Raw genomic sequence first — 15,393 nt, forward strand, 5'->3', positions numbered from 1 at the left:
TATCCCTAGTTTTGCCTTTGCCCTTCTTCCTTCTTTTTTTTTAAATTAATTTTACAGCTTTTAAAGTGATAATGGGCTAAGAACTTTCCTGAAAGACACATTTAAAAGCATCTAAAGAGTTGCTTCATAGAGCAACCCTGCTATTGAAAAGTCCTGAGCAGCTTCAATTCAATTCTCAACAAAAGGGTTAGAGAAAAAAATATGGACTAAGATATATTTAAAAACAGACTGTAGGGACTTTGATTGGCTTTTTATCCAAATTCTGCAATACAGATTGCTGAGGACAGTAACTCTTTCAAATTCTCTTGACAAAACATAAAATACTCAGTATCTTATTGAAGCATTTCCAGCTCTCTATGATCCTGACATAGATTCTCAAAAAAAAGGTACAAGAGTTCCTCCTGTTTAACAGATTATTGCAATTACAATGAAAAGGTAAGGATTTCTGACCACAAAGTATTCCAGTCTGAATCTAGATAGAAAAGGTACTCAGCTAGTCAGGATTCCAAGACACAAACTTACATAACTAAGATTTTCAGTATTTATTTATAGTTAGAAAATTTGATCCAGTAATATAAAGCTTTACCTAGTAATATTGTTTACTCTTTACCACGGGTACACAGATAATAAAAAAGCAACTAACAAAGCCTTTAGAAATATAGTTAAATTTTATTTTTGTATCCAGTGAAAATTAAAATAGGTTTCTTTCAATTCCCTTCACTAGTTCAGCTCTTGAATCAGCTGGTGCTCATCAGGGCCCACCTTCATTCAAGTCATCTTTTGCTTCTGCATGTTACCTCAGGGTGACTGCAGGCAGCATCCCTAGCTGAGAGCTTTTTCATTTTGATGTTCAGCAGTTTCCTCAGATCACCATCCCATTCTCTTAAAGAGAAAAAATAAGTAATGAAAAACAATTACCAAAAGAAAGGAAGGAATGGCAGACTTAATTCACATTTCCTCAGAAGATGCTAACTCAAGTGAGACTGCTTTTCTAAGTTATCCTCTGTCCCACTGTGGTATGAATAAGCACCTAAGATTTCACCTGATTTTGTACACTACAGAAGCTGTAATTTCTCTATGAAGGAATAAGTACTTACAGATGTGGTATTCAGATGTGATATTTCAGATGTGTTACAAAAATATATTATTCACTTTATTCCTACAGACCTATTAGTTACTTTTGGCTGCCAAGGTCGTTGTACAGGTATACAGTCTCTAAGGTTTTACAGCATTTTAGTATCTAAGCAGAGTGGTTTATTTACCAAGCATGTATCTCAAGGTGCGCGAGTTCTAAGAGCGGTCTTACAATACAATCAGTTATAAACATAAACAAGCAAAGTCCAAATAAAACTGTTGGGGGTTAGATTTGGTTTTTTTTTTTCTTCTTCTCACAGAATTTCTTCCCATAAGTTTCCAAGAAGCCTTAATGACTACTTAGTCAGAACAAAAAGGGGTACTTGAGGGATATGGCAGCACGAGGCTACACCTATTGTTTCTGAGTCCCTGGGAGTGTCCCTCAGAGGGGAGAGAGGATGAGCTTTGGGAAAGGCAAAAAAGACAGATCTGGGGAAGGGGGAGGCACTCTTGCTCTCAGCGCCGAGGAGGACGGTCAGGCTGCCCTCTGCCTCTGCCTCGTCCTGGGAAATCTATCGTCATCTGCTGTGTACCCGGGAATCCTGAACTCGCTTTCTCCAGCCTCTCCCCCCACCGCCGCTGCTTCTTCGGACCTTTGAGGCTCTCCTGCTACTCTGTAGCCCTGCACTGCCCAGCCCTGCCGGGACACCCCTGCCTCCAGCTGCCAGCGCAGAGCTCCTCATCTCATCCACCAGCCCGGGACTTTTCCTTCCTTCCAGTTCGGCCTCTCGGAGTCCTGCAGGGGCACCCAGATCAAACTGCTCTGGGCTTTTGTAAAAGAAAGCCCTCAAGGTTCTTGATTCTGTTTATTATTGATGCTGTAGTTGTTGTTTGTTTGTAGTTTTGTCCTATATACTAGTAAAGAACTGTTATTCCTACCCCCATACCTCTGCCTGAAAGCTCCTTTAATTTTCCTTTTAATTGGAATAATTTGGAGGGAGGGGATTTGAATTCTCCATCTCTAGGGAGGTCCTGCCCCTTCCTAGCAGATATCTGTCTTTCAAACCAAGACAAAAACAACAACCAAAGCATAGAAATCTTAACACACAGAGTTCTAATGAAACAGCAAACAAAGCATAGAATTCCTAACAAGCAAAACTCTAGTAAGACTATAAGCAAAGCATAAATCTGACATCACAGCCTCTAGGTAAATCAGTCTCTCATCTCCTGACCCCAAGCAGGATTTTCCAACCGTGGGGTCACAATAACAGAAAGGGATCACAAGATCACAGATCCCAGACAGAGGTCCCGGCCGTGGGGATCACAACAACAGAAAGGGGCCCCGAGATTCAAAACCCACACAGAGTCCCCGATCACAGGGTCACGATGACAGTGAGGGATCCCGAACCGCACAGAGTTCCCGTCCGGGGGGCCGCAGGGACAAGGAGGGGTCCCGGGGGTCCCAAACCCTTGCAGTTCCCGGTTGCAGAGACAGGAAGGAGGTCCCGGGGTCCCGGACCCTCGCAGACTCCCCAGCAGCCCCGAACAGAGTTCCGGGGCAAACACCGCAGGGGGAAAGGGAAGGGATGGGATCGCAGGGGCAAGGAGGGGTCCCAGGGTCCCGAACCCTCGCAGGGGGAAGGGACGGGACCCCAGGGCCCAGATGCCAGGCAACAATAGGTGGTACCTTTAGAATCCCATCCGGCTCCCTAGCAAGGCTCCTTCCTCAGGCTGCAGGAGGTGGAGGTTGGATCGATTGATCAGATTGATCAATCAATCCATCGATCAACCAACTAACCCAGAGGCTTTTTATCCCAAATTGCAAAATGCATATTCATATTTTTTATCTACACACTAGCCAATCTAGATACAATTCTAAAGTTCATAAAACTACAAAAATCAGCGTCAAATCCTACGCACAAAGCATATCTATTAACGTAAAACTCTATCTTACTAGCATAAGGTTCTACCTTGTTATACATAAAACTCATACTAAAAATTATAAACAGTACTCTATTTTTGTTATGTCTATACTCTATCACTAGGCCTGAAGCTGTGTCCTACACTGACAACTAGGACTTAGGGCATGTAAAACTTAAATCTAAGGGTTAGATTTCTACTTTATGTATCTAAAGCTTTTACATATTCTAATTTTTCTAAAGGTTTTAATTCTATCTCTGTACTTCTCACTCTCGGTGGAGGATCCATGGAAACATGGACTCCAACATTTGGCCACCTGCTTTTAGGTTTGTCTAATTCAACTTGCAGTCTGGTAAGCAACAGAAAAACAGGTCAGAAGAGTTTCTTCATCTGAGTGCTTGATTTGCATATGTAACATCACCTGTTTGTAAATCCCTTGTGGTTTATGGTAAATGCTAACATGTATGACTGACTTCAAGAGAACACAAAGGGTTAGTAAGCATTAATTCACATGGTGAGTGTATTATTTCAAAAAGCTGTATGAAGGAGAAAGGGTTGTTTTAAATATAAGTCAAACCCAGTACTCACTTAATAGAATGCTTTCTTGATTATAGTAAGTGCACTTCATGGATAATTTTTCTCAAGGGCAAAGACAGTATTTGCCAATTATAAGATATGTTTTTTTCTTTACCAAGGCAGTACAGCAACACTTCTATCTGATGTCTCTGTTCAAGAAGTCAATTGCAAATTTATAAATACAGCACTCTCTTCTTTGGGATTTCTGGCTTTATTCCAACATCCTGTAAGTATGACTTCTGGCTACATATCATCCCTGTGAGTCACTGATGTATCATTCCTTGCAACATAAGCATTCCTAAGTTGGTTTGTTTGTTTTTTTTTTCCTTTAAAGTATTTCATTTGACAGAGCTGTCAACAAAAATGTTCACTCAATCTACTACTAGGACATACAAAATGCTGGCCCAGATGAGCCAGCAGGAAGTTTCACAGCTCCCAGATCTTCTAACTGGATGCAAGTTGCAAATTCATTTCAGATTTTCAACTAGTATATACACACATACCAACACTACTGTGAACAGCTGAAGTCAGCATTTCAGGTAAAATATTATCTAAGAACACTGAGAAAAAAAGTTAAGTTACAGAAATAGCATTCTAACTGTTGAATCAAAATCTTCCAGTGTTTTAATTTGTAACTGGCACAGGTGTTCAGCTGGTAACAGCTAAGAAATACCAAAATAGCAGTGCCATACCTACTCTGCTTTTTCAAATGACAAATTCCTTGGCAGTTTTGCCTAAGTTCCTTTCCTTATGAAAAAAGACATACAACAGGTGAATGTTCAGAAACTTTTGCATCAACATATTATTAGTAATAAAAACCTACCTGAAAAACTTAAGGTGCTTTCTGTTCATAATGTTTGGGATTTCTAATAGGAAAGAAATTAAATTCTGTTAGATGTGTTACATTATTCAGGTGAGTCTCATTTCAAAGGAAGAAATGTGAGCTAAATGGCCTCTAACCAAAATGGCTACATACCTCCTTTCCATTACAATCAAACTGCTCTAAAAGAAAATTACCATATGTATATACAAATTATAACTAACTAACTAACTAACTAAATAAATAAAACAAATCTGTATTACCTTTGCTAGTAAAAAGAAAGGCAAATATTTTGCATTGAGACCTGTGGAACAGACAATTTTGCTTTTTTCCTCCTGGAGTAGCCAAAATCATCTTACTAGAGTGTAATTTATAAACTTAGGCAGATTTTAACATAGGATGCCAAAGCTGCTTTGCCTCGATTGTGTCATTCTTTTCTTGGTCCGTCAGTGTTACAAGAAGCCTGTGTTTAACATGACCACTAATTTACAGAGATTTATACCTTAGGAGCCTTGACACCTTCCTACAATATAAAACACCTCATTACTGTCTATGAACTGTACAGATTTCACAGCCAGCAGGTTTCTCAACAAGACAGATGTTTTCTACCTCTATAACATTGTCCACTTTATTTTAGCTCTTAAAATTGTGACATTTCAACAACTTTTATATTGTCCTTGAACAAACAGTTCTGCCTTTGTTCATCTATCAATTTCCTCAAGTTTTACAGTAATAAATGAGATCATGCTATCAATGCAGGATTATGGATGATTTTGCTACTACAAAACATAGGTTGATGATACCTGTGCCATTTATCTCTGTGGCCAGACAGTCCTTACTATTCAGAAAACTATTTCTTCCTTTCACACTTGGTTATGAAGTTACCAGCTGAGGAACAATAATATATGCAAAATGTTTTGATAACAATTACAGTGATTTCTGCAGACTGCTCCTCAGTAAACAGATGAGGTGATACTGCTGACAGCTGAGCAAGGCAAGTCAGAGAAACATTTATCTAATGCTTTTTTGGTCTGCTGATTCCTTGGTTCCATGCCACATTAGGTCCATCCTTCCCGATAAAGCCTTGAAACAAAGCCATGGTTGCTCTTGTTTTCTTTGCAGTCCCTTGAACTGCACTCGTGGCAGCACAGTGCCTAACACTGGAACATCCCAGCCCCCACAGGGGAAAGAAGTTCTTTCCTTTTCCCAGGTATTTTACAAGGAGCAATCAATGCTATTCCATTTGCCTCTAGCAGTGCATGCAGTGATGTAAACAGTGAGTTTGGCAGAAGTGGCACCATGCTGAGATTTGTATTTGTTTTTTATCAAAGCACTGATTCAACATACAGTTCAGTGTTCTTGTCAGACAAACCAGGACTAAATGACAAGACTTTCAAATGAAGCCCTTTCATTTATTTTTCTCTCTCTCTCTCTTTTTTTTTTTTTTTTTTTTTAACATTTAATGGGTTTAAGTTATGCAGACTTTTTTCAAAGAGAATATCCTAACAGTTTTATTGAGCATATCATCCAGGGCTCACCAACATCATGAGAAAGCAGGCACTCTGAAGAGAGAAGATTCTGTGACAAACCGAGATTTGGCACTGAATTCATCTTTACTGCTTTGGCAGTGGCAAAAATTTTAAGCTACACTTAGATATGTGTTTACAATATATTACACAATAAAAACTACTGAGTTGCCAGATTAAGAATAGAACTGTGTGTAGAAATAAAGTAATTATATACTGCACAGTAACTGATTTGCTAAATAATGCTGGATTAGTAACACTTGTCTAACTCAGATGCATCTCCTTAGCAAGCACCAATGTCATGGTTTTTGCTGCTGCTTGTGAACTCCTTTATTTGCTTTAAAATGTTAAGTCACAGGAGCGTGTTTTTCTGAAGTAAAGATAGAAAAAAATCTAAGAGAGAAATATGGAACAGGAGTTAGTGAGAAAGAAATGAAGACAGTACTTTGGGGAATATGTTGGAGTATGAGCGGCGTATGTTGCTATACATAAGCATCGGCCAGGCCTCTCCAGACGACTGCTTGATTTGGCTGTTAGGATGAAAACAGAGTTCCCGCGGGTGTATACAAGAATCGAATCCTGAAAGGAAGGATACAGGCAGTATTTAAAAAAGCTTTTTTCCAGGACGCTGGTCGTCTAGGAAAAGCTGCTGCACCTACTAGCAAAAAAACGGTCTGGAGTAATCCTAATTATGGGAAATAACTTGTCTAAAGAACAAAAACATATTTATGACACTCTAAAACTGCTACTTTTGAATAATGGCTATGACGTTTCAGGAAAAGACTTAAAAGTACTTTTAATATATGTCCAAAAATACTTTCAAGAAACAGAACTAGTATTTGTACTAACTAAATCATTTTGGGACGAAGTAGGAATTAAATTGTTTGATGAAGTTACCAGAGGGGACAAAATAGCACCACTGATATTACCAACTTGGAGACTAATTGTAGAAGTTTTTAACAAATCACAAATATAAACTGTAAACTCAGAACTTACTTTATTCGGTACAGCTGCGTCACAAACCGTCGGGGAAACTCAGGACCGCAATTCACTTTTGGGGGTGGTGGGGGGCAAAGATGAATCTGTGTCTGTCCCTCAGCCACAGGGGTTTGTTCACCATGCTGCGGCCCGGGAGCCATGGGACAGTGGACGGTATAGCACCGCTGCCGCTTCCGTGGCAGCCCGCGGCTGCTGCGATTCCACCACACACAGCCGCGAGCTTGGGACCCGAAACACAAACTGCAGCATGGCCAGACCCCCCCTGCCAGCTCCAGCCATGGGCCGTGGCTGCAGAGGGACTCCCACTGCCGCAAATGAGTCTGTGCCGGGAAGATCCGGGCTTGGCGGGGGTCCCACCGCAGCTTGCCACCGCACGGATCGTGGCTCGCCCACAAACCAAATTTCTACCATCTTTTAAATCGCTGCCTCAGCCAAACACACCGGAGCCGACCCTGCTGCCATGCAAAAATTTACGGCTCGCAAGGATTTTTAATTAGTCATATATGTCTGAATTAAGTTATATTTTAGTAATCTGTCAATATTAAGATAAACTTCTGTGTGGTTTAAGTTTAAGCATAGGTTAAGTATTGCTCAGTTAAATTATGTTAAGTTTGGTTAAGTTTAGGCTCTGTTAAGTTTAGGTTACTTTTAAGTTTTGGTAAGTTTAAGTATTATAAAATTTAAATAATATTAAGTCTATATTCTATTAAGGTTTTTATCACATATGAGTTTTGTTAAGATTTATTCATATTGAGTTTAAGTATTGTTTGATTTTAAGAAAATATGCTCATCTTATTTGTAAAGTTAAATTAGTTCTAGAGATAAGATACTTCACAGGAACAGCAGTGATGAAACATTGGGGAACACCTATTAGTGGATGGAGGAAGATGTAGTTTGCTATATCCTTGATTTCATGAAAGGTTTTATCATTAACTGCAATTTCACAATTCCATGTTAGGATTGTTATTGGTTGTAAGCTGTTTTAGTGAAGTTCCTTTTTTGTAAGTTATAGTTTAGTGTTGCCTTCGATATGAGGCAATGGCGACCTGGTTTCAAAGAGTCAGCACGGCAGCTCGACGTCCTCGAGCTACTCGGGCCACTAACACGCTGACACCAATGTGGTGGACGGCAAATGGCGGTTTATTGTATTACACATGGGGTTAAATAGTCTAAAGGGTCTTCTACTATGTCAGTGGGAGGGCAAAGGATCTAAAGGTCAGTGGTTGGTGGGAAGCTAATGGGGCTAGGAGGGGCCACCACCGAAGGGACGGGGGGAGGGTCCTTATCTTCCCGTGACATCACGTGATCTTCCGAGCGCCTGTCCCTAGCTATCACCCACACATCTCCCCCCCCCTTTTCACAAAAAAAATGAGGTAGTTAGAGGCATTGGAGAAAAGGGGTACAAGGTAGTAACTTGATAAAAAAAAAGAAGGGGTTTGGAAAACTTGAGTAAATTCTGCGAAGCTGACTAGGCAGAACTTTGCAACTGGCAGTGTTCACAGTTTGGTTTACAACAATTGTTGCTGTCCTACAAATAGAATGTTGGCCCGTTCTAGGTGTGTTTGAATAAATGTGACCAGCTTGTTTAACAGGCATGGTCCAATGGCGAGAGCTAAGAGTAACATTGCCAGTGGACCTATCAATGTGGAAATTAGGGTGGTGAGCCATGGCGATTGATTGAACCAGGACTCGAATCAGCCCTGTTGGGCTTCCCTGTCTTTCTTTTTCTGAGCCAGTCTATCTCGGAGTTCTGCCATGGAGTCTCTAACGACTCCTGTATGATCAGCATAAAAGCAACATTCTTCTTTCAAGGCGGCACACAGGCCTCCTTGTTGCATGAACAGGAGGTCCAGTCCCCGCCTGTTCTGCAGGACGACTTCTGAAAGTGAGGAAACCGATTTCTCCAGGAAGGAGATGGATTTCTCGATCCTCTGCAAGTCCTCGTCGATAGTCACTTGTAGTTGAGAAAGTCCTTGGTGTTGGGTCACGAGGGCTGAGATACCTGTGGCTGTACTGGCTGCTCCTAGGCCGAGCAGCATCGCGATGGTTACCCCTGTTATTATCTCTCGCTTGTGGAGCCGGCCCGGTTCCTCAGAAAGTTGACACACCTCCTCGTCTGAGCGGTACAAGACCCTAGGAACAATCAGAACTTGGATACAAAAATCATCAGAGTCATTGAATTTGGCCAGGGACACACAAGGACTCACCCCAGACCGTTGACAAACCCACATTCCGGATGCAGCTGGGATCACCCACTTATTGATCTTCTTGTCAGGTTTGACAACTTCGGTGAAAACATTTCCCTTCTGCTTGGCTAAAGTTGCACTGCCAAAGCATTTTCCTTGACTCGTGACTTGAGGAAGTATAGAACAGTCTGACCCCGTGTCTCCCCAAAACTGAAGCCCTATGACGTGGGGGTCCCGACTGCCATAGAGGCGGCATGTCCCCCAAATCATTAGAGGCTCCTTCCCTATTTTCATGGCCAGGGCCACCCAGGGGTTCTGCTCTGGGGCGTCCCCTGCTGGCCCTGTTGCACAGGCGTGGCTTGCTGTGGTGGTGGGCACGAGGGCACCGCTGGCGGTGTTGTGAAGCTTTGCCATTGTGTTGCTGTGGGGGGTGCAAAACCGGCTGTCCCCTGTGGGGGCATGGGGTATGAGGGTTCCCCACCCCACTGGGGGTTGGCATGGATGGGCCGCCTTGCATTCGCAGCGGGAGGAGGCTGGGTGCGGCCCGCATGCCCCCTCCCTCTCCCGTTTCCCTGAGGCCGGGACCTGCAGTCTTTGGCAAGGTGCCCTCTCTTCCCACAGCCCCAGCAGGGCCCTCTCGCACGGGCTTGGAGCGGGGGCATCGCTGGGGATGGCTGTGCTGGCTGGGGACAGCTCATTGCAATGTGGCCTGCTTGGCCACACTTGAAACATGCCATGGCACTGGTTAGGGTGCGGACGGCTGCTTGGATAGGTGTCAATTGCTCTTCCTTTACTACATGTTTAATCATGTCGGCCAGGCTGGCTCCGGCCGGCAAGGAGCGCAGCATGTCTTTAGTAACAGAGTTACATTGTTGCCGCAGGCAATCGGCTACTACCGGACCCTTCGCCTCTGAGGGCAGGGCAGATTGCTCTATGGCTGCTTGGAGGCGGTCCACAAACTGTGTGAAGCTCTCACTCTCGCCCTGTTTTATGGTGGCCCATGGGGGGGGCTTGGACACTACTCGAGAGGCAGCACGAATGGCCTCTCTGGCTGCCTGAGTGGTGGCTCTGACCTCTTCAGCCCGCATGCCTGTGGCTTGCTGCTGAGGGGTTATCAGGTCATCATGTTTACCTAATAACCTCGATAAACTGGAATTGTGCAGTGGCTGCCCTTCTCCAGAGGACTGAGCTAGGAAGTTTGCACAATTGTCCTTCCATTCTTGTTTGAAGACTATCAATCCCGCCCCATCAAATATCATGCGTCCTATCTGCTTGATATCGAAAGGCAGTAAATCATAATTACCAAAAAGGCCATCCAGCAGAGTGGAAACCATGGCAGAATGCATCCCTTTCTCTGAAATCGCTTTTACAATTGTTTGTATGTCTTTGGGATTTACTGGCGTGTATATTTTTTGTTGGTTGTCCCCTATTCTAGTAACCCTTACTGGGAATGCTTTCACTGTGGAAGCCGGTGTCCACTCAGCACAGGCTATTTTTATTTTTCCCCAGTCAGTGACCTGGGCTGGCTCATGTTGTAAACTCTTTTTGGAGTGGCTGAAAGCTTTATTAGGTTTCATTTTAAATCGTGTTGGTTCTGCTCTCTTTGTTTCTGAATCCCAATCACTGTCTGTCTGCTCTCCGGAGCTGCTGCCGCCGGTACTGTCTGACAAGGAGTCAGAGGCACACTGCCAGCTCACTTCTGGGTTTGAGTGTCGTTCAGTGCGGCTCTGGCCCCGCCCCTCCTCTCGGGGGTGGCTCCACTCCCGCCCCCCCTCTCGGGGGTGGCTCCGCTCCCGCCCCCCCTCTCGGGGGTGGCTCCGCTCCCGCCCCCCCTCTCGGGGGTGGCTCCGCTCCCGCCCCCCCTCTCGGGGGTGGCTCCGCTCCCGCCCCCCCTCTCGGGGGTGGCTCCGCTCCCGCCCCCCCTCTCGGGGGTGGCTCCGCTCCCGCCCCCCCTCTCGGGGGTGGCTCCGCTCCCGCCCCCCCTCTCGGGGGTGGCTCCGCTCCCGCCCCCTGGGCTTGCCCTGCCTCCTGCGGGGCGAGGTCTCTCCCCTAAATGCTGGCAGTGCTGAACGCAGCTCCCGACGGGACACGTGCTCCTCGCGCCCCTCCCGCACGTGCGTGCCTGCGGGAAACCGCGGCCCCGAGGCGCGCACGCGCTCCTCGCCGCTGTCCCGTGCATGCGGGTCCGCGGAAAACCACGGCTCCGAACTACGCGGGCGCTCTCCGCGGCTTTCCCGCGTGTGCACGTCCGCGGGGAACGGCGGCGCCTCCCCGAACGCGCCTTCCCCACCGCCTCCCGGCGCGCACGCGCCCGCGGAAGCCCGCGGCACCGGGCCGGGCGCGCTTTCCCCGCCGCTTCCCGGCGCGCACGCGCCCGCGGGGACTCGCGGCGCCGCTCCGAACATGCACCCCCTCCCCTCCTGCTGCGCGCACGCGCCAGCAGAAGCCCGCGGCTCCTGTCCGAGCACGCACTTCTCTCCCTCTTCCCCGGCTTTCCCCTGCGCATGCGCACTGGCGCACACCCACGGCTCCGGGCTCTCCCCACCACAAACGTTCAGACCCCGCCCCTCCCCGCTGCCGCCGGCGCCATTTTCAAACCCGTACGGTGGCGGTGCCGGCCGCGTGCTCTCCTGAGCCACGTGCTCGGCGTCTCTGGCCTCCTCGGCCAGTCCTTGCCAGAAAAATCGCACGCGCTGCCGCGCCTCGGGTAAGGAACCACCGATTGACGGCAAGGGGACGGGGGAGAGACCTCCGGATGCCCGGGAAGGCTCCGCGGGCGGGGGGGAAGCCGACGGGCTCGGGGTGGGGGTCGGGGGGTTCCCTGAGGGCACCGGGGGCTTTGGGCTCGGGCTCCGGGAGGGGGGAAGCGTGCTTGGCTCCCGCGGCTTCTCGCACTCGGATAAATTATTTTCAGACGCCGTTTGTGTGGTGGCCCCCACTCCCAGCTTAGGAGTGGCCAGCAAACACACACGGGCGGCACTCCAGGTCTCTTGTTCTTCCAGCGCTTTCCGTAAACTTTGCTTGACCCTCCCCCATGCTTTAAGGTGTTTCCCGCTCCCTGTGGATTCCGTATCTTCGGCCAGCGCGAGTGTACACCTCCCCCATACCTCCGAATGGAGGATTTCTACTGGGCGCTCTATCACCCCAAGCTCCAGTAATCTTGCCAAAGCAAGTTGTAAATCTCTGGGCTTGCACTCAATCCCCCACTGTCTGTGAATTACACTTACGACCTTCGCGATTGCCTCCATGAGTCTCGCTGGTCCGGGGACGTCTCCCCCGCCGAGGGTCAGTTCCTTTGGCCTGCCCCGGCCGCTGCTCCTGTCCAGGCGAAAAATCCCGACTCCCGAGCGTTTTTCTTGTTCCCGGGCTTTCGGCACCAGAATGTTGCCTTCGATATGAGGCAATGGCGACCTGGTTTCAAAGAGTCAGCACGGCAGCTCGACGTCCTCGAGCTACTCGGGCCACTAACACGCTGACACCAATGTGGTGGACGGCAAATGGCGGTTTATTGTATTACACATGGGGTTAAATAGTCTAAAGGGTCTTCTACTATGTCAGTGGGAGGGCAAAGGATCTAAAGGTCAGTGGTTGGTGGGAAGCTAATGGGGCTAGGAGGGGCCACCACCGAAGGGACGGGGGGAGGGTCCTTATCTTCCCGTGACATCACGTGATCTTCCGAGCGCCTGTCCCTAGCTATCACCCACACAGTTTAGAAAAGTTATTTCAATTTTCTAAGATGATTAGTGTTGATATATTAATTATTTGATGTGAATTTGTTAATTTTCCTTATTTGCAGTAGATTTATAATGTGCTTTAGTATCCTTCTTCTAAAGACACATGTCATTTCAAGATCTTTCCTTCATTTGTAATTGTTCAAGTATTTCATAACTGCCACTGTTAAGATCTTTGTTTTAGAAATGTATTAAGGGACCTCACTCCAGTTTAGAGCCTGAGCCCTGGCCAAGCCCTGACTCTATCTGGATCGATGATCTGCCAAAAGCTCAGATGGTTTCTGCTTAAAAAAAAAAAAAAAAAAAAAAAAAAAATTCAGGTCATTTTGATTTGACAATTTGACCCTATAAAATGACACCTGAACCAATTTTCGGAGTGGACCCGAGCATCTTGCCCGGGAAAGGTGGTCTGAGTCCTCACTGAAAAAAGGTTCCAAAAGCTGTCTGCAGACTCTGAGATGAAAGCACAGTGTTTTAGTAATTAATAACTATCCTATTTCACATATGTAATCATTAACAGTCATCAATTAAGCTTGTCATCTGAAATATACTTAATTGCTGTACCTGAATTTTCCTGATTCCTGTCAGTTCTTAACAGAGTTATGCATTTGTTTAGAGTACCTGTGCACTTATGTAATATTTGCATCAATCATAAATATTGCCCAGTCTACCAGCTGGTGCAATTTTCTGTATTTACAGGAGCTGTCAACTCATTAGAACAGAGAAGTACAAAATATCCATCAGTCAGTGGATGTTCTTTAAGTGCAATTTTACACCGGTACACACAGGGAAAAGGGTTTTTTTTAGTTTAGAAATCTAGAAACAGGACAAATTGAAGGTACACTTTCTCTATTAACCTGGGGCCAAGGGCTTGCTTGTGTTTTTGCAGATTTGGAGCCCAGGTGAATTCTAGCAAAGAATGTGAAGAAGACATCGAGCACAGAAACACGCTGACCACTCCATGAACAGAGGAGCAAGCACGCGGATGTGAACTGCGCAGAGATTCCAATTTGCACCTGCTATCGTGTGCTTCAGTCACAAATGACTTTGGACTTTGGGGATTTTAATGTGGGAATCTGTAGTAATGTAGAATTTCTGTTAGTAGATGTGGGGAACAATTGTATGTAATGCTTTTGCCCTTTTGCTTTGCTTGCTTTTAGTAGCACAGATGTACCAGTTAGCCAAACCTAAAACTAATATAGATGATTAATAAGGCTGTTGAGAAAGTCTACATGAGTCAACAAGGAGGGGGAGATGTTGGAGTCCATGTTTCCATGGATCCCCCACAGAGAGTGAGAAGTGCAGGGATTGAATTAAACCTTTAGAAAAATTAGAATATATAAAGCCACACACACATATAGTAGAAATATAAGCTTCAGCTTTAGGCTTCACATGCCCTAAGTACCTAGTTGTTAGTGTAGAAGTTCAGAGCTTCAGGCCTAGTGATAGAGTTTAGACATAACAGAAATAGAGTACTGTTTATAATTTTTGGTATGAATTTTGCGCAAATAAGATAAAGATTTTTAAGTGTGTTAAGATAGAGTTTTTCACATAACAAGATAGAATTTTTACGCACAATAAGACAGAACTTTTACGCTAGCAAGATAGAGTTTTTGCACTGATAGATATGCTATATGCGTAGGTTTTTGATGCTGCTTTTCATCGTTTTTCATAGTTTTACGAACTTTAAAAATTGTACCTAGATTGGGTAGTGTGCAGATAAAGATATGAATATGCATTTGTAACGTATGGATAAAAAGCCTCTGGGTTGGAAGTGAAAGTATCGATTGATCAACCCGATCTATCGATCCAACCTCCACATCTGCAGCCTGAGGAACGAGCCCTGCCAGGGAGCCGAATGGGATTCTAAAGGTACTATCTATTGTAGTCTTTGTCGCTCGTGATCAGGGCCCTGGGGTCCCGTCCCTTCCCTTTCCACCTTGTGGCACTTGCCCTGGAACTCTGTTCGGGGCTGCCGGGGACTCTGCTAGGGTTCGGGACCCCGGGACCCCTTCCTGTCATTGTGATCCCTGCAGCCGGGGACCGTGCTTGGGATTCGTGACCCCGGGACCCTTTTCTGCCACTGTGACCCCACGGCCAGGAACTCTGTGCGGGTTCAGGATCTCAGGACTCCCTCATTGCTATTGCAACCCCACGGCCAGGAACCCTGCTTGGGGTCAGGAATTGAAGGTTGTTTTATCCTAAGGCTGGAATGTTATATTTGATTCCATGTTAAGACTACTGTTTATTCAGTTATTTTATTTTTAAGACTTTATACTCATATACTTTATACTCATAACCGATTGTGAGACTGTAAGACTGCTCATTTAGGACTCTCACACCTTCGGATACATGCTTTCATGTAATAAACAACTTCGTATAAGACCTTAAAATGTTCTTGGACCTTTAAAACCTATAACCTGTAGAAACGGCCTCAGCAGTAGTAGATTATTGCCTGGCTTTTCTAAGACAAAGTATTCAACAATTTATGTGTTTAGCAAAACAGCACTGAAAGATTTAAGTAAACATTTTTTAAGGTTTCTGACCCTTTCAGATAGTTT

General features: G+C 45.6%; 1 protein-coding gene across 1 annotated transcript in view; it reads right to left on the minus strand.

Annotated features, from left to right (window-relative positions):
• Positions 1 to 571: 571 nt before the first annotated feature.
• TMA16 (translation machinery associated 16 homolog) overlaps positions 572 to 15,393 on the minus strand; it is a 28,436-nt gene continuing 13,614 nt past the window's right edge. The window contains 4 exon segments of the mRNA XM_063424267.1: positions 572 to 763; positions 765 to 791; positions 793 to 882; positions 4,394 to 4,436. Coding sequence (XP_063280337.1) covers positions 721 to 763; positions 765 to 791; positions 793 to 882; positions 4,394 to 4,436 — 203 coding nt within the window. The 3' untranslated portion in view covers positions 572 to 720.

This window comes from Prinia subflava (assembly GCF_021018805.1).
Source record: "Prinia subflava isolate CZ2003 ecotype Zambia chromosome W unlocalized genomic scaffold, Cam_Psub_1.2 scaffold_2cwr_NEW, whole genome shotgun sequence".
Lineage (NCBI taxonomy): Eukaryota > Metazoa > Chordata > Aves > Passeriformes > Cisticolidae > Prinia > Prinia subflava.